The sequence below is a fragment of the Rosa rugosa genome, chromosome 1, assembly GCF_958449725.1.
Source record: "Rosa rugosa chromosome 1, drRosRugo1.1, whole genome shotgun sequence".
NCBI classification, from domain to species: Eukaryota; Viridiplantae; Streptophyta; class Magnoliopsida; order Rosales; family Rosaceae; genus Rosa; species Rosa rugosa.
Window position 1 is genome coordinate 65,021,220 of NC_084820.1, and position 28,000 is coordinate 65,049,219.

At 39.3% G+C, this 28,000-nt stretch overlaps 2 protein-coding genes and 1 pseudogene across 2 annotated transcripts; all 3 read left to right on the plus strand.

Moving 5' to 3' along the window:
- The first annotated feature begins 6,073 nt into the window (after positions 1 to 6,073).
- On the plus strand, positions 6,074 to 6,762 carry LOC133744856 (photosystem II repair protein PSB27-H1, chloroplastic). Its single transcript, XM_062172887.1, is given in 3 exon segments — positions 6,074 to 6,148; positions 6,150 to 6,212; positions 6,215 to 6,762. Coding segments are annotated over 3 exon segments (525 nt in total). The 5' UTR covers positions 6,074 to 6,088; the 3' UTR covers positions 6,617 to 6,762.
- An 11,592-nt stretch (positions 6,763 to 18,354) lies between these two features.
- LOC133733087 (uncharacterized) lies at positions 18,355 to 20,391 on the plus strand (annotated as a pseudogene).
- A 4,032-nt stretch (positions 20,392 to 24,423) lies between these two features.
- Positions 24,424 to 28,000, plus strand: LOC133733096 (uncharacterized). Its single transcript, XM_062160711.1, has 4 exons — positions 24,424 to 24,726; positions 24,813 to 25,809; positions 25,922 to 27,085; positions 27,138 to 28,000. Exons 1-4 carry the CDS (start codon positions 24,424 to 24,426, stop codon positions 27,998 to 28,000), a joined length of 3,327 nt encoding a protein of 1,108 aa, XP_062016695.1.

A 28,000-nucleotide genomic window follows, 5' to 3' on the forward strand; every position in this document is an offset into this window, starting at 1 on the left:
ACTGGAGACAATTCTTGAATTTACAACCTCTTTCGCACTATTGGTTTACTGTTATCAGTATGACCAATATTTTTCAAAAAAACTCATACTAAAAATGGGGAGCCAATAACTATTAATCACACTAGAAAACTTATCTCATATTGTTTTGTAATCTTAGAGTCACTCTGTATTTCCTTCATGATAACCCATCGATGCTTCTTTTGAACACTCGGATAAAATGGTTTTATAGATCGATTTTTTTAAGAGCGTCCATAATTTTAAAAACAAATAGAGAGAAAAGCATGTTGAACTGACACGTGACGTGGCTGAATGTCCCACTCCCACTCCACCTGGCCCAGCCACAGCCTATAGCCCACATACAGTCACTCACCTCCTGTCCGTGCTGCCTTTGCGCTTTTCTGTCCACCTTCCTTTTCCAATTTTTTATGTTCTTTTCCTTTCCTTTTATATATGTATTTATTTTTCCATTAGGGTTCCAACCTGAAAAGAAGAAACCAGTTTTAGGGTTTAAATGAATGAAAAGGAGGGAAAGCGTGTTGGGATGAGATGAGATAATGGCACTCAGGAAGCAACCCAAAACTCAAAACTTGGAAAGGTCAGATTCAATCCTCCCAAATTATGCCTCACGATTAGGCTTTTTACCAAACTTGTCTATTACTAAATTCCTTATCCAGTTGTCTCCATATAATCTGGTCTTGAAGACATGATCATGCTAATTGTTGAAAACTTGAAATGATGAATGGGGTGGTACATATAAGGTTGACTCTTAAAAGGACAATATGATACGATGAGGATGCATAACGAAGTTTTGTACGTGAATATATTTAGAATCGTCAATAAAATTGGGCAAGTATTTCTTGTTTAAAGGCAAGACATTTGTTCAAACTTCTTTAAAATGTATGCAAGAGTAGAGAGTGGTTGAGGTATGTTGCGCACAAAAAGGTTAAGATAAGATAAAGTATTTTACAAGTTATCTCAAAAGCGTTTAAAATGACTAAAACAAGTAAGTATGCATAATGCAATTGAATCTTGCACATGTCAACACGAACTAGGGTATCAATGGATCAGATGATGTTGTTTTAACAACTTTATTTTCTACGCAGGTCGAAATGAGTAGACAAATAGAGAAAGTTGACATGCGGATTTCAAATTAAATTCATATTGCCCTCAAAACCTAGGAAGAAAGGAGGGAGCTAGCTAGTTGATATAAGACCATTGAATCCTGATAATTTGAAGCAATTTGGCATGGACTTGGCTGTCACCCCCTAAAGAACGTACTTCATGATCTCCACGGCCTCATTTCTTGGTGTTTTGTTCACAGGTTATCCATTCACAACGTGCAACCACTTTTTAAAGATAATTGAATATAACCACAGGTTCACAACTAAACTCGACCAACTAGCTAGCAACACAACCCTCTCTGCGTTTCTGAGTCGTTTGTGACCAAACTAAATGTTCTCTCACATAATGGTGAAGAGCAAGACTAGCTAGCTGGATGATCGAATTGCTCTAAATATATATTAAATCAGTTCATGCATGTGGAGCGGTATATGATGATAAAGAAGAACCATGCAGCTCAAAAGTAGTTTTTGGCCTTTTTTCCAGTCCTTTTTGGTTCGTTACTTCTCTGAATATTCATGTGGGACTGATCGAATACCCTAAACCTCTCGTCAAAAAAAAAATAAATAAATAAATACCCTAAACCTGAAAATACCAGTGTTATCCGTGGTTAGGACGTTAGGTTACGCATATTTCTCAATCTGCTTTCATTACATATAACCACATTGTCTTCGAGCTTTCTCTTTTTTTGCTGGAGAGATATCTTTTTCTTCATCTTCTTCTTCGATATATGATCAGAACACGTTACAATCACATGAACATGAATATGACTGAATTCACATCCCACCTTTCTTCTGAAAAGCTAGGTCATGTCACCATAAATGTCAAAGACTTTTTTTCTTCCATAATCTAAATCCAATTGACAAGCCTTGACCTATTTATATGCGTTTACATTTGTATAAAAATATATCCTTTGAAGGATAATATATATTAAATATTGTCGTGATAGTAATATTTATTTGAAATGGATTGAGATATATGTCATTTCTGAACTTCAAACCTCTTGTCCTCCTAATTCCTATCTTGTCTGATCTTTCAAAAATGTGAAATGAAATAGTGACGGCCGGATATATATGCTTCAATTTTTCCTTTATGTCCTTTATCTTTTTATATCCAAGCGCCAACCATTATCTTTTATTTGCCTTTTTTCTCTTCTTTCCTACCTAGTTGATCGATCTGATGAATCAACATCTTTCCCACAAACTTTTTTAAGTCATGGCTTTACTATCTTTGCATCAAATTGTCTAAAAGTGTAGGCCCTTATATCAACTTGTGTTATGTTATATTGAAATTTGTTATCCGCATATAATTAACTTTATAACAGCAAATGATTATTTGGCTATGATCACAAATCATCATAAGCCTATGGAATGAGCATACAACGTGTACGTTATAATTACCAGCTAATACTCCAATCAGTGATTTCCACTATTAATATTGATTGATAAGATCATGTCGATCGGTAGATATTTAATTATGTTTTGTTATTGCAAGATAATGTTATCTTCTGTTTCTTTCTGTTTCAGGTTGAATCATTAACAATTTTGGGAGGCTTTGCAGTTTGTGACTTCGTGATAAGTTAATTGGAGAGCGAAATCGATGGTCCAAATAGTGAATGGGATTGGAGGAGGACCGATCATAGCCTGTTCAGGTGCAAGGACATAAACGTATTGCTTTAGTACTCTTAAGCTGTTTCTAAACTCTTTGGAGTTAGTCCCAGTGATGAGGGAGGGTGGGAAATAAGATTAAGATTAGACTAGATTAGGGATTCAATTATGTTAATGTAAGAAGAAGAAAAGAAAAAAAAAAAAAACTCCTATGCTGTTTCTTGGATCTCTATATGCAACTAATAAGGATGCTTCTTTAAAGATTGTAATACTTCTTAAGGGCAATGATAAGGGACTTCAAATGAGATTTAAGATTCAAGATCTCAATTTGAAGTGTCATGTCATGTAAGTAAATACATATTTTATTTTCAAATCCACTAATAAATCTTACCACAAAATAATCTAATTTCACATCTTATCTCCTATCAAATTAAAACAGAAATGGGATGATTCCTTTTATGCAACACACTCAAAAAAGAAGGATATAAATTGATTACTTTGTATTAGTCAAAAAGTGGGGAGCACTTTTATTTTTTTAAAATGTATTGGTACAAGATAAAATGATGAAAGGGGCGGACAAATTTTAACCTTTGGCTTCTTTATGAAGTAAGAAGTATGTACCCTAAAATCTTTTTGCATACAAATTGCACATATTTAATGAAAGAATGACACTGAGTGCGGTTTTGTAACTTTGTATGAGGGATAAAGTCAGAACTAAAACCGAGATTGAGTTGCTAATTCATCACGAACCCAGTAAATAAAGTTGGAAAGTAAAATTTGGCAACAAGCACTACTACGAGTGGAACGAATAAAGTAATTATTCGGAGAAGAAGACATATGGGAATGTAACTTCATTTCTATTATGATTTGGGAACCTGATCATATCATGCAGAATCCCACTTGTAAAGGCAATGAGAGTGTCACAGAGAATTCTAACGAAAGCGTGTGAAAGACTATAAAGCAGAAAAGCTAGTTATTTTAGCGGATGAGACATAAAATATGGATTTGGAGAACTTCCGTCTTCAAGCCTTTGGGCTTTTATGTATAGGCCTGCTTCTATTTTGATTCTATTTCGGCGGGCTCATAGTTCTTTACTTTTGGGCTAATTCAAGAAGACATGAAATGTCATATAAAAATTCAACTTTTTAGAAATTTTGGATTCGGAATGTGACATTTTGGAATGATTTTAGCATTGAGATCCATGAGATTTTGGATAAGTGAGGAAACCCACCACAACTACCATGAGAAACCCAAGCACCATGAGATCCGTCGCCGCAATGAGGCAAAAGATGAGCAAAGAGGAAAACATTTAACGCCCACATAAGGGAAGCCAACGGTCCTCTCAAAAAAAAAAAAAAAAAGGAAGCCAACTACAGGTTTGAGAGGCGTCACCACATATAGTTCAAGAAAAATAGGGTTAGTTTAATAGAGGATGAGAGATGGAGCATTTTTTTTTTTTTTTTTTTTTGACTTTGTCAAGGGGAACCCAAATGCTTCCTAGGCCCAAGATAAACCCCTTCGGCGCATGTGAAATGCTCCAACTGTGCATTGCAGCACAGTGCCTAGCCACTTTGACAGCTTCGGGGTTCGAACCTAGGTTGGGGAGCACACCCAACAAGGCAAGAACCACTAGGCCACTTGCAGTGGTTGGAGCATTTTCTTAATAGAGCCAATTTTGTTTTATTTTTAAATTTTTTATAATTAGTTGATTGGATTGTAGAAAATAATTAGAAAGTTATTAAGTCAGAATCAAAGTATTAATGAGCCTTCTCTCTAGGGTTAACTCAAATGATGAAAGAGAGTGTTGGAAATTAGATATAAGTCTTTTTTTTTTTTTTTTTGTGGCCAATGGTTTTTCTTTTTTGAAGCAAAGTTTCATATCATTAAATGACCAACCAAAAAGCCAGAGTTTAACATACACTTAAAGACAGAAAAATGGCGGGATAACAACCACGCTCCTGTCTAAGTAATGTAAACTCATTACAAGTCAATTTTGAGCCCATTTTGTAAGCGAATCCATAAACAAAGAACAATTTCGTGTCTTCTATGGCAACATTATTGACTAGCATCCCCGTTAGCCAGGAGCGCAATTGCGGTACCAACAGAGAGCCACTTCCTAGCAAACAAATAGGAGCAATTCATTATCCATAAGCCGCTTGAAAATGAACATCAATTTTATTTCAGATAATTACCAACTCTCGTAGCAGTCTTGATCCGAAACTATTGGTCCTGGACCATAAGTCGACCTGAAAGCCCAAGAATGTCCACATCTCAGGCCAGGCCCACCTTCATCACTAATTGACAAATGAGGGTGGCAAGGCACCCTCCCTACTGGCCTATAACATAGAGCCCAACAACTCAAATTTGAGCCCAGGCCCAAGCCCAAATTTGAGTAAGGTGAGCAACAGCCATTCTCTGATTCTGCCCCGTCACTGTCGTCGCCAAGTTTTCTGGCGGTTGGCCTCTCCAACACTGCATCCCCGTCCTGGGTTCGCTGCCTCTCTGCTCCAAGCCGACAATCAGACCCATTGGAAGCGAATCGGCCCTGCTCCCCTTATTCTTCGCAAGAAGGACCACTGCTCGTCGCCCCCTGTTCTTGCCGGACCCAACCAGTCCAAGCAACACACGCTCAGGACCGCCGCTGTGCTATGCCCAGAAACCACCGAGCCCTACACTAGAAACCACCACGATCGACTGCTCAAATCCCGATCTACACCAACCCAGAGAACCCAATTGGAACAAATCCGGAACCAATCCACCGCCACTGAACCAGATACAATCCAGACCAATCTCCGCACCGCCGCCACACCGTCGTCGCGCCCGAGAGCGCGTCGCAGCCTTGCCAGGTCTTGGGAGCGAAGCTTCACCGCCGCCGGCAACACAAAACCTAGGTTTCGTAAACCGAGGTCACTCCAAGAAATTCAGAGGCCTCCTTTTAGCTTATGAAAGAACCCTTAGCCAATGGTATTTGAATGGGAAGTAACCCAAAAATTCAGAATTATTATGAACTATCCGTATGAACCCAACTAACATCTAGATTGACTCGACTAAGTTAAGTAGGATAGATGTACATTTGATTCCAAAGTTTCAATTTTCAAGTAACTTGAACTGCATTGCCAAAAAAGAAAAGTAACTAGTAGCTACTTGGAGTAACTTCGGAACCTAAAACACCCACCCCTTTGGAAGATCTATCTGTACTATGTTCTGATTGGGTCTCCTCTTCTCTCATCCAATAGACCAACAAATAAGGATAAGGTGATAAGCTCACGTGGCAGAAACCCAGTTACTGCTCTACACCCTCTACTCCTTAGTCCTTACAAACAGACACTCTTTCTCCTCCCCAATCCTCTCCCAACCAAGCCATGGCCTCACCAACACTCCTAACTCCCACCTCTAAACTCAAATCACTCGTTCCCATCAAGGCCACCAAAACCACCACCTCCACCGCCACCGCCACTGCCTCCACAACCTCAGTCCCACAAGCTCGCCGCCGCGAATTCTTATCTATCGCGGCGGCGACTCTTTCGTCGCCAGCATGGCTCTTCCCACTAACACCAGCAGCCCTCGCTGCTTCGGACGAAGAGTACGTTAAAGAGACCGAGGAGGTGATCCAGAAGGTCAAGAGCACCATCAGCATGGACAAGAACGACCCCAATGTGGCCACCGCAGTTGCCGAGCTCAGAGAAACGTCTAACTCGTGGGTGGCGAAGTACAGGAGGGAGAAAAATCTGCTGGCTAGGGTTTCATTCAGAGACATGTACTCGGCGATCAATGCCGTTTCGGGACACTATGTTAGTTTCGGGCCAACGGCTCCGATTCCGGCCAAGAGAAAGGCGAGGATCTTGGAAGAGGTCGAAACTGCAGAGAAAAACCTATTAAGGGGTAGATAGATAATCGATCGATTGAGAAAAAAAAAAGGATTACTCTGTAAATTTAAGTACTCATGGAGAGCGCCAGAGGAATTTTTTTTTTCCTTCTGTTTTTTTTATCCTGTCTATTATTTACCTTGATGTTTTATTTGAATTTTTGTTTGTGAGCTTTGAGGTTACGGAGTGAGATTAATGGTTTAGGGCTTTTACATAAAAACCTTGTTTGAGAACATATGATGCAAAAAATATCCCCATTATGTGGTATATAATTAAGAGTAGTTCGAAAATATTGACTATTTTACCTTTTTTTTTATGAACTAAATAAAATTACAAAAAAAAAACTCTACACAACCTCCTCCTAACTGATCCTAATGGAACGATCAGTAGATATAAATAGGGAGACAATTGAATCAAATAGCTATATTGTTTTACATCATAACTTAAACCAACAATGACATCTGTTACAAATGTAACTTCCTGAAAAATATGATCAATCGGATTTCAGCAAAGGAATAAGCAAACACTCTATTAATCTTGGACACTATATTATCCATAATGCTTCACAGCAAGAACACCAAGAACGCCTTCTCAAAACGCTATTGCTTCATTTGTCAATATTACCTTGTCCTAGCTGAAAATTTATTGGATTTTGATCAGTACTTGAGACCTGCAAATTCAAGAGGTCCAATCTATTTTGACATTGTCATTGGCTCATAAAAGAAGTAACAAATTACATATAAGTTATTGACAAAAGATGACTTAACAGATACATCATTTAAAGATTGAATTAAACATTTAAGGACTAAATCTTATAAATAAGGATAATCTGCTCTTCACTTGACAATAGTTGACATCTCATGAGTTAATTTACTTTTTTTACCCTTAATTACTTTTTTTGACTTCTAGTCCCTTTATTTTTTTTTTTTCAGAGAATAATCCCTTATGTTACTTCTCAAAGAAAAAAAAAATCCCTTTCTTTTACACTTTGCTAAGACAGAGACTCTCATAGCTCTTCGTCAAACTTCTTTTTCTTCTTTATTGTTGAACGTGTCATTGGTTCAATAGCAGCTTCATTTGCAGTAGCAGTAGCAATTAGATCTGTCAATCCATGAATGAAATTAAAAACATAGAAAGTCGCATTATTTCCACAGCAAGATTACCAAACCAGTAGCAATTAGTAATAGTAATCAACATGCCAAAACAAAAGGGTTTTGTATAACAACAACCTCATTAAGGACTTTCATCAAACACCTGATGTGCATGAGTTGTCGATGTATACAACTCATGCAATATACAAAAGGGTTTTGTATAACAACAACCTCATTGAAGACTCTACATGTGTTTTTTAGTCAAGAGCTAATGTATTTAATATTTTTCTGGGTCATGTACTGCATATTGGAGTCTTCACCCAAATTCAGAACCAGCTTTACCATATGTACGTCTACCTAGTTGAAGTCTTTGCTTGCTATAGTACTAATTGATGTCCAAGCCAAGACTCCTAGGGGACCTCCCAAACAAGCAAAGTTTAGAATTGGGCTGGTCAATGCTCCTTTAATCAGTATAAGCTTAATTTAAATGTCAACTAACAATGAATATCCGAATTCAAATTTTAAGAAAATGTCTATCACAAAACATCTCAAGTAAACTCCCTTGCTAATAAATTTGCTACTTTATGATGGAGGGAAAAGAATTAGTGCTAGCTAATAGTATTCTTCCTAATAATGGAAGTTGTAACGAAGACTCAAAATGCATACAGTACAACAAAACATAGTAACACAGACTCAAAATGGGATCAAAATCAAGCAAATTTCCACTCTGAAACTACCAAATACATATGAAAATTAACCAAAACCCAACTCAAAAATTGCAACTCAAACCTTCACATCAGGAGACCATTATTGACCCTCTGCCATTATTGATAACTGCAAATGTTGTTGTACTTCCCATCGAACCCAACTACCCGAAACCCACCCAATAAGTAACTCTACTCCTTCTCCTACTACTCCAACCTCTTCTCACTCTTTCACTCTTGCTTCGCTTCCTCCATTTTCTCCGAAACCAACCCAATAAGTCATCTCCACTTTGGTCTTATTACCACCTCATTTTTTCATATCCTAATTCGAAGAAATATAAATGAAGGCAGCGAAATTGGAGTAAGGGCTTACCTTATCAACCTCTATTGAAGCCAGATTTGAGCTGAGCACGGATTTGAATCGTAACTGCTACTGCTTCGGATAATTTGCAGATTTGTGAAATCTGAAATTTGAGCTCGGATTAACATATTGCTACTGCTTTTACATAGAATCGAAGAAAAATTCATGAACCAAGTTCGAAATTGAAGAAAAACTTACTCTGCTACTGTGTTGGATCCGTCGCTGGAGGTTTTGGGGTTTGCGTTTTGGGATTTGGTTTTTGGTTGTTGTGTATTAGGTCAGTGGCATGCACGTAAATTTTGATGAAAACTGAGCATTTTGGTCATTTTTCATTAAAATTCGGAGCCAAGCCTGCTTCATTTGGTTTTGAGCCTGGGCTTGTGTCCTTATTTGTATAAATCTATTTGAATGTGGATTTTCTGTGTTTACATCTTTGGTCTGGTGCTACTATATAATTTTCTATATATATATAAAAAAAAAAAGGCTTAATGAGGCTTTTGTCTAACAAAAGAGGCTGATTATTGGGCCTGATTGAATTTATTCAACATCTAACAATAGGGCAACGTCAGAACAAAGGCTGGAAGTGCAATTAGGTATCAAAAGTTTATTGAACAAAGGCCTTGTATGAGAGACTAGATCAATAAGTTTACTCAAAGAGCTTACCCTGTAGTGTAGGCTTGGTCTATCAACTGCACTTAAAGAGAGATTGCGCTAAAGTAGAAGCAATTTGCTTGCTTGTATCTCCTCGTAAGCAATTTGCTGACATTCTCATTCAAGGGAAGCAACAGCTATCAGCTAAGATACATACACCTTACTCAAAGGGGTAGTATTCCTTCTAAACAGCTTATTGCTTACCTTCTATTCTAGTCTTGCTATATTTATCTTTGCAAACTTGATAGGACTTTTCGATCATAAAACTAAGAGCTACCCGATTCTTGACCAAAGCCATGGATGTCGTTGTCTAACACAGAAGTTTACACGATAAGTCGATAACGTTGATTGACTTGTAAATGCATGTTTTGGGATGACCTCGACGGTAGATAGAGTTTTATTATTTGAATTCTAGATTATGGATTTCTTATCGTTTCTTGAGGAGTACGTCTTTGTTGAACAGTACAGACGCCCTCGATCTGCATTCAGCTGCTTACACATTGCACCCCGCCCTTCGCGGTTATGTTAGGCCATGCTTGCACATTAAGACAAATATAAGCAAGATAACCCAGTACTTGGTCGCCATGTTAATCAGTTATATATACTTGTCAAATGAAAAATGCAGCAGATGCTTTCCCGTTTGTTGGATTCTTCCAACCTTCAGCCCTAGTCCATTTGATATTACTTTTCCTTTCGTCTAAGCCCATTTGACCTGAACGAATGTCACACTCATGAAATAATATTGAAGCCATCCTCTTACGCCAATTATTATCTTAAGAAATTACAGGTGTCTAATTTTCTCTAAATATATCTCTAGGTTAATTATGGCAGACTGATGATTTACGCTTCCAAAACCATCGAACATTGTGAGGAAAATACAACTATATTAATTAATAGCTTTTTGAGGAATAGATTCAAGAATTTTTCTTCTTGAAATGAGAATAAGACTGACATATTTTGCATAGACACTATATGCATTTCCTTATTTTGCTCTTTATACAATTTCTCTAAGTATTTTTACAAATATTTTGTAATTTTGGCCCCATTACCTTACAATTTAATGAAATACGAGCTCTCATAGCCTACAAAAGGTTGCCCTTCACCCCCAAAATTTTGGCCTCATAACCTTAAATCTGACTCTAGCTAGCAGCTAGCTAGTTGGTACTTTTATTTATGGGAGCTTCTATTCATACCTCCAATATTGGTATTTGGACCTCTCCCTTTTTTCAAATAATAGTTGACTTTGTCAACTCATGTCAAATTACCAATAAAGACATAAATAAGAAAAAAAAAATCTCTTCTTATCTCTACGAACAGTACGTAATACTTTTCAACTTGGAAAAAACTTTCTCCTCCAATGTAATCGCTAAAATATATATCACCAAACGTTATTTAACATTGTAGTCAAAATTTTCAGAATTTGACTTTGTCCTCGTAAAGTGACAGACTTCCTTGCTCACACAACTGACAATTTACAAGATCTATCACTGCGCTATAAAAAAATAAAAAATAAAAGGAAAGAAAATGGGAAATACAAAGACACCTCAGTTGATGAAGCCCTGCTCATTCTGAATGCAAACAAACATGTGAACTAGTGACGACAAAAAATAGTACTCCAGCACGTTTATATGATAAATGCAGCAATGGGTAGTTGTCCACAAAATCGATCTTCCTGCACATCATCGGTCAGAGCAATTTTATGTGGAACTATTCTATAGATATGATGAAAAATTCAACCTTATGATATAAATCTATAGAGAATGCACTAGACTCATGGTTGATTATTGTAATTTCCTCAACTATCCCATACATATCTAAAACAAAAGAACCATGTTCATTTCAAGTTGCTATTGAATCAGTTTAGGGATAATGACACCTAAATGCAATGAAAATAATACTTGGAAAACATATTTGTACGAGATGATGAGCAAACATGGTATTGTTGCCTACGCTAACCAAGAGTCGACAATTCATTGAAAAAGTGCTAGCACCTCTATAACTCATATATGGAGGATGAACTTCCAAAAAAGAAAAAAGAAAAAATTGCTACAATTCCAAATCTTCAAAAACTAAAGGAAGTCCAACTAATGATTTTTGAAAGTATGAATAGAATCTTAAAACAAAAGAGCTTTTATTGATTTTATTGGACGATGGGCATTTTAGGAAGATTAGAGAGGTGTAGATAGCAAAATGATTATTTGTAAAAGTAAGTTGGAGGTCTATTAAGTGGGGAGGTCCAAATGCTAAATTTGGAGGTATGAATAGAAACAACAAAGACCTGAGAAAGCGTATGAAGTGGAGTATAACTGACATTAATGATTAATTGTGTTTTGTTGACATTGAATATAGTAATTATTTAAGAAATGGGCATAACAAAAAGCATGTTCAATTTCAATTCTGCTTCTTCTTCCCCATTTGATTTTCTTCAACTTCGCCATCCCTTCAATTGCGCTGAGAAGATTATCCTCCTGTGAATTTTTTTTTTTTTTTTCTTTTGAAGACCAATATATCGCAAATGACCTTGAAGTTAGAATTCGAAGATCGATGTTGACAAAAGTTGATTTTGTTATACAGCGACTCATTGACGTCTTCATGCTTAAACTATACCTGAAGAATCCTAAAACTGGAAAGCATAAACTTCAAGCATATTCCGGAAGAGTGAGAGTAGGAGTTTTGGACCAAGAAAAGGACAAAGAAAGAGGGGTCAGTATGTTTTCACTATATTCTTAAGAGAAAAATTCAGGTACCCTCCCTAAACTATTCAGCCAAGGCCAATTTGATACCTGAACTCTCAAAAGTATCAATGTGATACCCAAAGACCTATATTGGCATCAATGTGATACTTCCGTTAAAAATTTCTAACGGTTCCGTCTGTTTGCTGACGTGGCAAACAAGTCAAAAAAAAAATATTCTAAAAAGACCAAAATGACCCTAATGTTAAATCTCATCACCAATTTCTTTTTTCTTTTTTTCTTTTCTTTTTCTGGGGTCTGCTTCTTCTTCGAGCTCGAAGGTTGGATGCTGAGAAACTGAAGAGGATGGGTTGGGTTGGCGGCGGCGGCGGCGGCGGAGGGTGACAGGAGAAGCGGAGTTAGGCAGGGATCGGGAGTTGGGGTTGGCGGCGGGGTCAAGGCGGGAGAGGAGGGACTTGAGGGAGTGGTCGCGGTCGATGAAGGCGGTTGACTCGATGAAAGAGCGAGCATCACCAATCCCAGTGAAAAGAGATTGATGCTCAGTAGGGTGCAATGGCGGAGAAGCAGATTAATGGGGTTGGGCTATTGTAGCAATGGTGCATTGTGTTTTGTAATTACTTGCAATTCAATTCGATTGCTGTGGCGATACTCGACCCGGTTGATTTCTTGGCTCTGCAATCCATTCGCAAAGGTCTGGATGATTTGTCGGGATCAAATTACTTCGCCTCCTGGGGTATATTGCAAGACGGCGGCGGCAGAACTGATCTTCATTCCCAGAAAGCAAGAAATCCAAGTACAATCTCAGAGCCATTCCCGGTGTTGCAAACTACCCACAATCACAATTGCAAACCGAGATTGAAGCTAATAGCAAACGATTGAAAATCTGAATTGGTTCGGCATCATCTTCTTCTTCGATTGAGCCTCGACCTGTCGTTGGGTTGATTCACATGATACATACAGGGGTGAGATTGGTACGCACACTCACGCCTCCTTCTCGTACTCCTAACCTCCCTCCGGTTTGGAAAGGCGATCAGGTCGCCGCCAAATCTTCCTCGCCTCACCACTCTCACTCTAATTCCTTTCCCCTATTTATAGCTAAATTACTCCACACTTACGTGCTCCGGCCCGAGAGCCTCCGCCTTGGCTTTCCGCCCCAAAGCCTCCTCCTTGTGGCCGACACCGGCGGCGATCTCCGTCCACTGCTCCGACTGTTCTTCATAAGCCACAAACACTTCTGATAAAAAAAAAATTCTCCATTTAGGCTGTTCTTCATAAAGCCACAAATTCATTCTCAGAAAATAAACAACAATTTCATTTGATTGGAAGAACGAGACATAGATTGATAGAAAGGAGAGAGGATCAGATTGGGAAAGGAAGGAGGAAAAGCAAGAGAGAGAATTTGATTTGTCCTTGTTGTGTTTTTTTTTTTTAATTAATTAGTAGAGAAAGACAATTTTGCCCTTGATAAAAATATCACGTGTTATGCACGTGCTTGCCACGTCAGCAAACAGACGGCACAATTAGAAATTTTGGACGGAAGTATCACGTTGATGTCAATATAGGTCTTTGGGTATCACATTGATACTTTTTAGAGTTCGGGTATCATATTGGCCTTGGCAGAATAGTTTGGGGACGGTAGCTGAATTTTTCTCTATTCTTAATCATCAACTATCCTTATGTATTTATATGTTCTTCTTCATCTATCAAGGCGTTTTTTTTTTTTGTAAGTGCATCTATCAAGGCGTTTATCATGGTTAACGAGTGTTTGTCAATTCATTTAAATTAGTTTATTAGACTTATTATTTAATTGTAGAGGAAAAAGACTTTGTTAATCTCCTAATTCTATGAGATCTTCGACGAACAAGTGTTTGTCAATTCATTTAAATTAGTTTATTAGACTTATTATTTAATTGTAGAGGAAAAAGACTTTGTTAATCTCCTAATTCTATGAGATCTTCGACGATCTCTTTAGGGACATCTGGCGAGGTTTCATAAACTTTTATTGTCCCCCAATAGAAGTCTATTGAGGGCAATAAAGTCTGTTAGAGGGGCGCCAATAAACATCTCTGGTGACTTATGAGATATCCGATGACCTCTTTGGGAATCTCTGGCTAGGTTTTTCATAGAATTTCAGTGGGCTGCGCCGGTGAACGGATTTCGGTGACTGCTGACCGGAATCTGACGATCATTGGTCGGAATTCCGCTACTGGTGACCGAAAGCCGGCGGCCGATGACCGGAGTCCGACAAAGTCTCCTATGGCTTCTCTCTCTCTCTCTCTCTCTCTCTATGTAACAAAAGAGTGAGGGTAAAACTTAATTGGGTATTAGGGAAGACCTTATTAGAGTCTTTATGGGTAAGAGGGAATATAAAAACTTAATGGGATAAGTGAGATAAATGACCCTAGAATTAGGGTAAATAGACAAAAACCCTTTTTATTTTCTACTTTTTTATTAATGAGTTTGGAACTAATTAGCCTAGTTGGGAGGCTCACTACAAGATAAAACGTCATCAGCAACAACTCAAAGTTGTTTTGAAAAGTCTAAATTTCTCGCTTAATTGAATATGCGACGACTTTAGGTTATCGCAACCAGTTGTGGCCTACTGTGTTTTACTGATTGCCAAAAGCGAGGAAATTACCAGTTGTCGCTTTTTTAATATGTGACGTAATTGGTTCCTCGCATATCACAAATTGTGAGACACACAAATGTGTTACCAAAAACTATATGTGAGACTTTATATTTGTTAATATTTGTAATATATGAGGCTTCACTTACGTCGCATATTCCATTTGTGGAGCTTGTATATTAGTCATATTTTCAATATGTGACGCAATTTGTTCCTCACATATGACATCTTGCAAGACACGCAAGTGTGTTACATAATTATATATGCGAGACTTTATGTATGTTACAATTTCTAATATATGAGGCTTCGTTTACGTGACATATTTCATCTGCGAGGCTTATATGTTTGATCAAAAATTTATACGCGAGACTTTTCTTTGTTGCCAAAAATAACTGCAGGGTTTTATTTTGTTGCATATATTAATATGTGACACATATGTATTTGTTGTAGAAAATTATATGCGAGACTTCTTGTTTGTCTCGTATAATTTCGTCGTTGAACCAATTCATATAAGTCGTCAGCTAATTGGTTTTCGGCGAGAAGGTTCAAGTTGTCACATAATCATTAAGCGACAACCTGTAGAAATCCTCGCCTAATTGGTCTTTAGTGAGAAAATTAAAATAGTCACATAAACTTTAACCGACAACTAGTACAAGTCGTCGTCTAATTGGTTTTCAGCAAGGAAGTTCAAATTGTCACATAAACATTACACGACAACCCATTGAGGTCGTCATCTAATTGGCTTTTTGCGAGAAAATTAAAATTGTTACATAAACATTAACCGACAACTGATAGAAGTAGTCATCTAATTGTTTTTTTGCGAGGAATTTCAAGTTGTCACATAAACATAAAGCGACAACCCGTTGAGGTCGTAGCCTAATTGGCTTTTTGCGAGAAAATTAAAGTTGTCACATAAACATTAACTGACAACTCGTAGAAGTCGTTGCCTAATTGGTTCTCAGTGAGGAAGTTCAAGTTTTCACATAATCATCAAGCGACAACCTGTCGAAGTCATTGCCTAATTGATTTTTTGCGAGGAAGTTCAAGTTGTCACATAAACATAAAGCGACAACCTGTTGAGGTCGTAGCCTAATTGGCTTTCTGCGAGAAAATTAAAGTTGTCACATAAACATTAACCGACAACTCGTAGAAGTCGTCGCCTAATTGGTTTTCAGTGAGGAAGTTCAAGTTTTCACATGATCATCAAGCAACAACCTGTAGAAGTCATCGCCTAATTGGTCTTTTGCAAGAAAATTAAAGTTGTCACCTAAAGATTAAGTGACAATCCGTTAAAGTTGTTGCCTAATTGATTTTCAGCGAGGAAGTTAAGGCTGTCACAAAACCATTATCCGACAACTCACAGAAGTTGTTTCTAAATCAGTCTTCAGCGACAAAAATCTAGTTGTCACATAAAAATTAAATGAGAATCCGCATAAGTCGTCGCCTAATTCTTATTTTGCGAGGAAGTTAAAGTTGTGACATAAACATTAACTGACAATTGGTAGAAATTGTCGCCTAATTGACATTTGCGAGGAATTGGGTGTCGCATAATGTCATATGGGCGACAACTGTTAATTTCTCGCAAATACCTACTTTATGCGACAAATTGGTTGTCGCCAATGGGTTCATGTGCGACAACTGAAATTTCCTCGTATTTGCCAAGCTTTTGCTATGAATTTTGGGTTGTCACAATGAAATTCCTCGCTTTTGCTATTTTCTCAATTTTCTAGTTTTATAATTTCTATCGAATTTTACCAAGGGTAAAATTGAAAACATCATGATTTAACATTATTTGTAGAGTGAACTAAGAAGACAGTATAGTGGCAATAGCCGCACCCTATATATATATATATATATATATACAGTACGGCTACACTAAGGACGTCCTTACCTAGCCTTAGGTACGGATTTCCGGTTTTCACCCACTTTCTGATCACATTTTCACATCTTAACCGTTCAGTTTTTAGGTCCTAATGTATAGATCACCTCTGCAAAATTTCAGCCAATTTGGCGATCGTTAAGGCATCAAAAACTGCAATTTACCATTATAAATACGAACGGTTTCAGTTCGACAGATTCGGTCCGTTCGTGTAAATTGCAGTTTTGGACGCCTTAACGATCACCAATTTGGCTGAAATTTTGCAGAGGTGATCTATACATTAGGACCTAAAAACTGAACGGTTAAAATGTGAAAATGTGATCGGAAAGTGGGTGAAAACACCAAATCCGTACCTAAACCTTAGGGAAGAACATCCTTACCTGAGAAAAATCTTATATATATATATATATACAGATCCTATCCAGAGTGAGGCCTCGCTCTGAAATTAAAGTGCGAGGTTGGAGTTTATGGTCACTTTTCTGTCGCATATCCACATTTCGACCGTTTAGTTTTTAGGTATTAATGTATAGATCACCTCTGCAAAATTTCAGCTAAATTGATAATCTTTAAGGTATCTAACTCGCTAAAACTAATGGACAAACTAAATCTGTCAAACCTGAACCGTACTAGCTTTAAGGCAGTTATCAATGCCTTAACGACTATCAATTTAGCTAAAATTTTGCAGAGATGATCTATACATTAGTACCTAAAAACTGAACGGTCGAGATGTGGATATGCGACCGAAAAGTGACCCTAAACTCCAACCTCGCACTTTAATTTCAAAGCGAGGCCTCGCTCTGGATAGGATCTGTATATATATATATATATGGGAGCTCCGCTTTGAAATTAACGTGTGAAGTTCGAGTTTTGGATCACTTTTCGGTCGCATATCCACATATCAGCCGTTCAGTTTTTAGGTACTAGTGTGTAGATCATCTCTGAAAATTTTCAGCCAAATTGATGATCGTTAAGGTATCTAACTTGCTTAGACCAATGGACGGACTGAATCTGTCAACCTGAACCGTACTAGCTTTAAGGGAGTAATCAATGCCTTAACGATCATCATTTTGGCTGAAAATTTACAGAGATGATCTATACACTAGTACTTAAAAACTGAACGGTCGAGATGTGGATGTGCGACCGAAAAGTGACCAAAAACTCGAACTTCACATGTTAATTTCAAAGCGGAGCTCCGCTCTGGATAGGATCTGTGCGTTTGTGTGTGTATATATATATATATATAACACTAAAGAAAAACGAATGGTGATTTGATCTATTATTGGCAATAAATTTCGATAGACAATGCCCAAATATTATTGAGATTATCTTAAAATCATGAACGATTGGGATGCTCATGACACATATTTATGTGACGAAACCTAAGGAGTTTCAATGGAGACTATGTCCAAACCGATTCAATAAGCGGTGGATTCAAGATCAGCTCTGACAAGAATTGTTTACTATTATAGATTTGTATATCTGAATTTCCTTAGAAAACAAAAAAATAAAAGGAGAAAAGAAGTCAACTACACCAAACACTTCCATTCAGAGAATGTCCAACCAGAAGGCAGAAACAGTTGCACATACACTTCACAATTTGAATGAATGAATGAAATTTCTAACTCCCAACTAGCACTAGCTTAGCACATAATCTTCAAATTTAATGCACGGCCCATGAAGAAATGATGAATCATACTAATATTCTATTGGTCATAATGTCCCAAATATGAAATTATTGGGTGCATGTAAATCGCAAAATGAGCTGGTTAGGTAGAGATCAAAATTTGTGGTGCTTACATTTTCTAATGAATTAATGTGATGTAGAAGTCTCTTCAGATTTTCTCCTAGATGGCATATGATAACGAACACATTACACGTCTCACAGAGATTGACTTCAATCCAAACCCCAAAGTCAGCTGCAAGTTAATTATCAGATAGATAGTGGCACTATGATTACTACACTTCGTTTTCGATATTCATTATGTGGGGAATCGTTTTGTTAGGAATCCTAACCAATATTGTATTGAGGGCTTGAGGCACATTCCAACGATCTTTTCTGTAATGTTTGCTACCTAGCCTTATTTAATAAGGTATCCTTCTAAACCAGCATAGGTCGTGCTTTGCAATCACTTTGCTGACTTAAACTGTGTTACCTAAACTTTCTTGAACAAAATGTCAAGCAACCAAATTTTGGAGAACAAAATAATCGAAACGATAATTAGACAAACTAAAATGGTTATTCCAGAGACTAGGAATAATAGATTATAGAGGACGTGCCATTATCCGCTAAAGCATCAATTTCTACGGAGCGGTTCCAAAGAGGACGTCTGCACTGTTGTTAAAGTGCGGACGTTGACGCTGCAACTCGGCTCGGGGCGCGACGGGGCTTGCCGGACGGACGCCAGGGGTAGGACAGACCGGTCTGCAGTCGGTGGAGTCGCCGGCGACGTAGTTGCAACGCTGCCCAGAAACTTGCAGTTGCAGGTGAGGTCGCTGCCCAGAAACCTGCAACTCCGACCTCGAACGCTGCCCAGAACCGTCCGAGATGCCTCCGGCTTCCTTCCGCCAAGCCCCGAGCCGTCGTCGTCGCCTGGAACGCCGCTGCTGTGTCGCCGTTAGCACTTTAGCAAAGTGCGGACGTCCGCTTTGGAACGAGCCTAATATATATATATATATATATATATTGAGCTTTTGACCAAAAAACACTTCAGTCTCTGGCCTTCTAATTTCACACGTTTAGTCCTTGTACTTCAAAATTTCGGACCAATAGGTCCTTTCCGTTACTCTCCGTCAAAAACCTCCGTTAAGTAGTTGACGTGACAATCATTTACCTGCTAAAATGTCTATTCTACCCTCACTTTTTTTATATATATATATATATATATATATATATATATATATATATATTTTTTTTTTTTTCTCCGTTTATCTCTTTCCTCTTCCTCATCTCTTTCCTCCTTCACCTACTCGCTGCTCCTAAGCCATTTAGCCCGTGCCCTCTTCTTCCTCCTCTCTCTTCTTGTTGTCCTCTACGCCCAGATCGAAACCCTCCCTCTGCCTCACACACGTCTATCCAATCCCAATCTTCTCTCTACCACACCTTCTAAGCCATCCCCAGAGAGTTCACCGAAAACCAAATCTCGGCCAAAGACAGAGCCCAGGTCGAATCTCCGCCGTCGTCTTCGCTCAGCCGCCACCGGAAAATAGCCCCAAGCCCACCAGTCGAATCTCCGCCGTCGTCTTCACTTCCATACTATTGTTCATCTCTTTGACTAGAGGCTTTGCTTGAGTCCAACAACCAAAATCGGAAATGGGTTTCTCCAACTTTGCTTTCAGAGCATTGTTTTCTCTTCCATAAATGTTATCAACCTCTCTTTTTCTTGTTTTTCAGATTCTGTTTTTGCATCTTTTGCTGAGAACCCTCGATTTTTAAAGCCTGGTTTTAATGATGGGTCTGAACCTATTTATCTGGAAGTCGCTCTGCTTATTTTTCTGTTCTGATCTGATTTGAAAATTGGGATTGTGAAATTGTGATTTTGTAGATTCATAGGGACGAGGAGAGTGGGGAGATACTGAATTTGGTGTTTGTTTGGGCCAGTGAGGGCTCCGAGTTGAAGGGGGATGTTCCGGTTATTTTCAAAGGTGAAGATGTTTACCCAGGTCAGATCATCTTGTCTCTCGGCCTCGATTTCGGGATTGAATCGGAGCTCCAAACAGATTCTCCACGGGTACCTCCCTACTACCCATGGTGGCTCGATTTTGGGGCGGCGAGGTCTGAGAGGAGAGAGATTTGAGGGGCTGAGACTTGAGAGAGAATTCCAACTTATCGAGTAAGTGAAAAAAAATAAATAAATAAATAAATGTAAAAAAAATAAAAAATTGAGGGTATAATAGACATTTTGACGGAGAGTAACTGAGGTTTTGGACGGCGAGGACCAGAAAGGACCTATTGGTTCGAAATTTTGGAGTACAAGGATTAAACGTGTGAAATTAAAATGTCAGGGACTAAAGTGTTTTTTGGTCGAAAGCTCAAGGACTAAACAGTATTTAGCCCTATATATATTATGACCTAAAAACTTAACAGTTAAGATGTGAATATGTGATCGAAAAGTAGTCAAAATATGGAAATCCGTACCGTAAGCCAAGTTAAGGACCTCCTTAGCATAGAAGGACTATATATATATATATATGAGAGACATAATACAACTAATTTACACATTTAATTAACTCAAAACTCATGATGCATCTAATGAGAAGAGCAAGCAATATATTTAATGACGACAAATGTATCGACATCGGACCACACATGCTTCTAATTTCAAATTCAAGCTAACTAAATTAGTAACTCTGAAAACACTAGTAGGTGCTCATGCATTACCTCTGTCGTAACCGAATTAATAATATTAAGAATTCGTAATATAATTAATCATTTTAATACTTTACTCAATTAGAAATTATAAGAATAATATCGGTCACACCAAAAATATCATCTTTGCAAAGAGAACTAGAATAATATATAAGGATTAAATACTGCTTACTCCCTATACTTATAGGGTTTCGTCGTTTCAGTCTCTGACCTTCGAATTTCACCTAAAAAGTCCATGAACTCTCAATTTCCTCCCATTTCGTCCCTGCCGTCAAGCTCCGTCCAAATTGTCCGTTAAATTGCTGATGTGGCATTCCTCACGTGCTGAAATGTCTAATTTACCCTCACTTATTATTATTATTTTTTAAATTTATTTATTTTCTTCTCTCTCTCTCTTTTTTGTTTTTCTTTTTACCTCTTCTTCTTCCATCTCTCTCCTCCTCTGTTTATCCGGGTCGCGTAGGTCTTTGAGGGGGAGGTGGAGAGGGCCGACTAAGGGTTTGGGAGTGTCAGAGGGTTTGGAGTGGAAGATTTCGAGGGGGAGGTGGAGAGGGCCGACTAAGGGTTTGGGAGTGTCAGAGGGAAGGAGTCGTGGAGGGAGAAGGAGAGAGGGAGAGTGAAGCGCTCATTCCAGACGGGTCGAGTGGAGCCGGAGTCGTCGGATTTGGTGGCGAGGCGGAGGTCGGGGTCGACCCAAAAGACGGCGTAGGGCTTGAGGTCGTCGTTCTTCCGGTTGACGTTCTTCAGGTGCTTGGCGGAGACGATCGTGAGGTCGAGATCGGGAGGCTTCGGCGGCAGAGGGTGAGAGGAGGCCATGGTAGTGGTGGTGGTTGTGGCGCTAACTTGCATGGGTGAAGGGCGTGAAGAGGATGGTGATGGTTTTAGAGAGCTGGAAGAAATGATATTTCAGATTCTCTCCTCCCCTTAATAGCTAAAATTTCAGTTGAAGAAGGAAGAGAGCGAGCGAGAGAGAGCGAGTCAGAGAGGGAGAGATGACTCACTGAGTCAACTCGGAAGGAGAAGAAGAAAGATGTTCCAACCCAACAACAACAACAACAATCAGGTGAGTCGTCGCTCTCAAATTTCTCTTCACTCTGAGAAAATGCGAGAACATATTGATTAGGTTTATGTAATTCTCACTGTTTCTGTTCTTGAAGAATTTGAAAGAATCGTAGCATTGGGAACTTGATAATTCAAATGCATGTTGTTAATCTCGTCGCCATTGGTTTTTGGCGCATTGAAATTCGTAGAAGATGAACTTGAATTGTTGTAATCAGGGGCGGAGCCAGAAAATATTTTTAGGTAAGGCAAGACAATGGCAGGAGGGCAAGAAGGGAAAATTATAGGGAAGCTATAGATTCTGGAGGCAATTATGAATATTTTGCCCTGGTTTTGCCATGTTTTTGCCCAATTTCTGCCATTTTCACAAACCTTGCCTACACCAAATCAGTGTAAACTCAAAAACCCAGTCTAGGCAAGTGCCTAATCTGGCCTCTATGTGAATCCGCCCTGGCTGTAATCTGTAATTTTGTGAATTCTGAGTGGTTTTTTGTGACTGGGTTTTCGTGAATTTCCTCTTTTTGAGCTCTGGAATTTGATTTTTGAGTCGGTTTTTGTTTCGAAGGAAATGGTAGAAAGTTTGATTATTGAAAGATTGACATGCTAATTTTTATGTATTGGTCAGAATGTGAGGTTTGGAAATTGGACTAGGGTTTTGGGATGATGAAGTTATGCATTTTCACTCTTGGAAGATGTATTACGAATTTGGGGCAGTGCAATTTTCTGTCGAAGTTGTAATTGCCATATTTAGGTTGTGCTTGGTTGACTCTGAATTTTTCGGTAGACACCGCCACTGTGATAGGAAAAAAACGGTTATAGATGACTTGATTGCTTTTGCGGTGAGTGGAGATTGTTTAGAACTTTGCTTGCTTTTCTGTTTGGTTTGAAACCACTTGTTACCCGCGACTCCGCGAGCAAAGATTTTTTAAAGTCCTTTTCTTTTGGAAACTTATCTGTACTTTTAGGGGCTTGTTAAATGATATATATAGTAGAATAGTCAAGAAGAAAAGCAAAGTTTATGTACATGCATCTGGGTTTTTATTTGTGTCATTTGGTCATCCTTTTGCAGCTTCCAATTGAGTCATTACCTATTCAAGATCCATCAGCACTGATGTGAGTGGATAAAAAAGAAAATAAATAAATTAAAAAAACCCAGAGGAGGATAGAGAGCTGGAAGAAGAAGAGGTAAAAAAAAAAAAAACAAGAGAGAGAGAGAAGAAAATAAAAAAATTTTAAAAAAAAACTAAGTGAGGGTAAATTAGACATTTCAGCGCATGAGGAGTGCCACGTCAGCAATTTAATGGACAATTTGAACGGAGCTTGACGGCAGGGACGAAATGGGAGGAAATTGAGAGTATTCAGGGACCTTTTAGATGAAATTCAAAGGTCAGGGACTGAAACGATGAAACCCTATAAGTATAGGGAGTAAACAGTAATTAACTCAATATATAAACTATAGAGTAAGACTTCAAGATCTCAAGTCTCAACCTATTAGAATTATGTGTAGTTTGAAAATCGTTTAATAGTCAGGTGGGAAAAGAATTTGTTTTGATTTAATTTCTGTTCTCCCCAAATCATTCTTCTGGTACCGTACCACTATAACTGCAATCTGCAACTGACCTATTTTAGGCAATTAGTTAATAATGCAGGCCACCTCTTCCAATATCTCTGGTAGTCTGGTTGAACCCTTGTGAAGTTGTTATATTACTGGCAAAAAAATTAGGTTTAATGAATTCTAAGTGAACTGACTTGGCTAGCTAGATTAACTCTGAAATCTTTTGTATTAACAATGAAGGACTAAATAAAGATCAAACTTGCATTTCTTTTAGCTAATACTTCGGAGCTAGGTTTTCTTGCCCTAGCATCCTTGGTTTTCTGTAGTGCCGTCGGACGGCTATAGTAGGTGCTCCGATCACCCTGTTTTCTCAACAAGAACGTGCTGATTTGGAATTGTCAAGGAATCGTCAATAGACGAACTCGTCATGCCCTCAAGTTATTAATCCAGAAGCATCGAGCGAATCTGGTTTTTCTCAGTGAGACGCACTGCACCAAGGAACAACATCAGTCACTTCTTCGCTCTGCTGGTCTTTCTCATATTGCTCACTTTGATCGAGTTGATCGTTCTGGGGGTTTGGCTTTACTTTGGGATGATACTATCTCCGTTACGGTTCACGATATGGATCGATATTATATTGATGCTTTCATCAATGCTCTGAACGAGGCAGAATAGAGGTTCACGGGCTTTTATGGCCATCCTGAAACTGGTCAGCGTCATACATCTTGGGATTTGCTACGGTCTCTTGTTCGAAACCCGGGAGAGCGATGGGTTGTTGCCGGTGATTTCAATGAGATTTTGGAACTGGGTGAGAAATTCGGGGGTAGACTACGCAGTGTTAGTCAGATGCAAGCCTTCCGGCAAGCGCTGTCAGATTGCAATTTGAATGATATGGGGGCAGCGGGTGGTCTCTATACATGGTGTGATTCTAACACAAAGGAGAGGCTTGACAGGGGTACTTGTACGCCGGCTTGGAGTTCAGAGTTTGGTTTCTCCAAAATCATCAATCTCCACCCGTGCCGGTCTGATCATACTCCTCTTCTGCTGGAAGTGCGTAAGGAACAAATGCGTCAGGACTTCTACCGGCGTCAATTCCGGTTTGAAGAAATGTGGTGTGCTCATGAAGGTTTCTCGGCCAAGATGGAGGAGGCCTGGGGCACCCCATATGGGGGGGGGCACCGATGTTGGAGCTTTGCCGAAAGCTTAAAGGGTTGGGAACTCAATTCTTGGATTAGGATCGTACTGTTTTTCGGAGCCGAAAGGAAGAAGTGGAAGCTGTAAGAGCGCAGTTAGATGCGCTTCTCCAGAAACCTTTTGATCAGAATGATCAGACCTCTAAGCTTCAACTCTCACAACGTTTGAATGAATTAATGTCTATTGATGAGACGTATTGGAGACAGCGTTCTAGAGCGATCTGGCTCAAGGATGGAGATCGGAATTCGCGATTTTTCCATAAGAAAGCATCGAACAGGAGACAGAAGAATAGAATTAAGGGTCTATTCGATGCTAATGGGGTATGGCAAGAGTCCAAGGCAGGTATCGAAAGTGTGGTTTTGGAGTATTTTCAGACTATTTTTAGTTCCCACACCCTTGATGTGGAGGCTCAAAATTTGGTTCTCCAGACCATTGAACCCCGAGTTTCTACTCAGATGAATGAGACGTTACTAGCACCATATTGTTTGGAGGAAGTCCGTATAGCTCTTTTTCAGATGCATCCTTCAAAGGCGCCAGGTCCGGATGGTCTTTCACCTTTCTTTTTTCAGAAATATTGGGATCTCGTTGGCCATGAGGTTAGTAATGCGGTCATTTCGATGTTAACTCATTTGGAAATGCCCCCAGACTTGACTTATACTTATGTTGCTCTTATCCCTAAGGTTAGGGAGGTGGTGAATATGTCGCATCTGCGACCTATTGCGTTATGCAATGTCATTTATAAGATTGCCTCTAAAGTTCTTGCTAATAGACTCAAGAGTTTCTTGCCAGGGATTATCTCTCCTCAACAAAGTGTTTTTGTTCCTGATCATCTGATCTCTGATAATACTTTGGTAGCTTCGGAGTTAGCTCATTATATGCACAAGTTGAGGCGGGGACAGGAGGGCTTTTTAGCCCTTAAGCTGGACATTAGAAAAGCCTATGATAGGCTTGAGTGGGGCTTTTTACAGAGAATCATGTTGAAGATGGGTTTTACTGAGCAATGGGTGGGTGCAACTGATAATGTCTTGCTTATCTACAGTGCGTTATTCTTTTCTTATTAATGGTACTCCCCGGGGGTTTGTCACTCCACAACGTGGGTTGCGGCAAGGTGACCCATTGTCACCTTATCTTTTCTTGTTATGTGCTAAAGGTTTATCTGCACTGATTACACACTCGGTCTCGTCTGGTCATTGGCAAGGGTTGCGCATTTGTGACGGGGCGCCTTCTATTAGCCATCTCCTTTTTGCTGACGATAGTATGCTCTACTCTAGTGCTACATCTCAGGATTGTACCTTGATTCGGAATTTATTAAATATTTATGAACGAGCTTCTGGGCAACAGGTGAATTTGCAGAAGAGTAATGTGGTTTTCAGTGGGAGTGTCCTTCCCCACATGCGGGTTTCTATGGCACAGATTCTGGGAGTGCAAGCGGTGGATAAGCATGAGAAATATCTGGGTATTCCAACTCTTGTTGGCAGATCCAAGTCTGATACTTTTGCTTACATTAAAGATAATTTGTCCAAAAAACTAACTGGTTGGAGGTCTAAATTACTTAGTGCAGCAGGAAGGGAGATTTTAATTAAAGTGGTGGCGCAGGCTATTCCGTTGTACACAATGAATTGTTACCTGCTCCCCCAGACCCTTATTCAGGAACTTTATCAGTTATGTGCCCAATTCTGGTGGGGGAGTACGGAGGAGAAAAAGGGGATGCATTGGCGGGCATGGGATGATTTGTGTAAACCTAAAAGTGTGGGAGGCATGGGATTTCGACATTTATTCGCTTTCAACTTGGCTATGCTAGCCAAGCAGGGCTGGAGATTAATCCAAAGCCCTGATTCTTTGATTGGTCAATTGTTCAAAGCTCTTTATTTTCCAACTAGCAACTTTTGGGAAGTTACATTAGGGACACAGCCTTCATATGCTTGGAGAAGTATTTTGCATGGGAGAGACATACTTCGAGCTGGTATTCAGCGTCATATTGGGAATGGTCTGTCTACTAACATTTGGACAGACCCGTGGTTATGTGGGGAGGAGTTGGGTGTTTATCTTTCAGATCGTGTTACATATGTAGCTGACCTCTTCCTGTCCCCAGGTGTGTGGAATTCTACTTTGCTTTCAGAACTTTTTCCTGCTCATATTGTTCAAAAGATCTTTGATATTCCGCTTAGTCCCCGGAATCATGAGGATAGATGGATTTGGGGTGGGGACAAAAAAGGCCGGTTTACAGTGAAGTCAGCCTACCATGTGGCTCGACACAGAGTTCTTGCTGATCATTCTTCCGCGACTCAATCTAAGTGCGGCTTTGTGGAATCAAGTGTGGAAAGCATATGTGCCCAATACTGTGAAAATCTGTGCATGGAAAGCAGCGGCTAATATTCTTCCTACTCGGAGTCGGCTAAGTGAACGTGGTATTGATCTTGATACCCAATGCCCACTCCGTAACGAAGACGTTGAGACGCCTATCCATGTGGTTCGTGACTGTCCTCACGCTGCTAGCTTGATTGAAGGCTCCAATTTACCCTTGGTTTCGGCCCCTACAAATGTTGTTGACTGGTTGGTTACTGTCCATAATTTGACTCCTCAAAACTTTGCCCCTTCCTTGATGATCTTGTGGGATACTTGGAGAAATAGGAATGCCAAAGTTTGGGATGGAGATTTCAAGCAAGCCTCTGAGGTGGTACCCATGACTTTGGGATGGTGGAAGGATTACAAAGCAGCCCATGTTGCTACTCAGTCCGTGTCGGGGATCCGAGTCATGCCAAAGTGGATTAAGCTTCTAGTTGGCTATGTGAAGTTGAATGTTGATGTAGCGTTTGATCAAACCTCTAGGCGTACAGGGTTGGGAGGAGTGTTTCGTGATCATACTGGGCTGTTTCTGTATGCGTTTAGGCATTCGGTCATGACAGCAAACTCAGCCAAACATGCTGAGCTGTTGGCCCTGCTTCTTGGGGTGCAGACAACCCTTGAGCATCATCTCACACCTCTAATTGTGGAAACCGATTGCCTGGAGTTGATGACAGCTCTGTCGTCTTCTTCTTTAGCCTACTCGGACTTGGGTTTTCTGTTAGCAGACCTACGAGAGCTATTGCATGAAGCTTTGGATGCTCGTGTTCTAAGGTGGGAAGACAAGCCAATGGAGAGGCTCATATCTTGGCGCGAGATGCTAAGAATGCTGATTCTCAGTTGGAATTTTTTTCAACTATTCCTCCGTTTGTGGAGGCAATTTTAA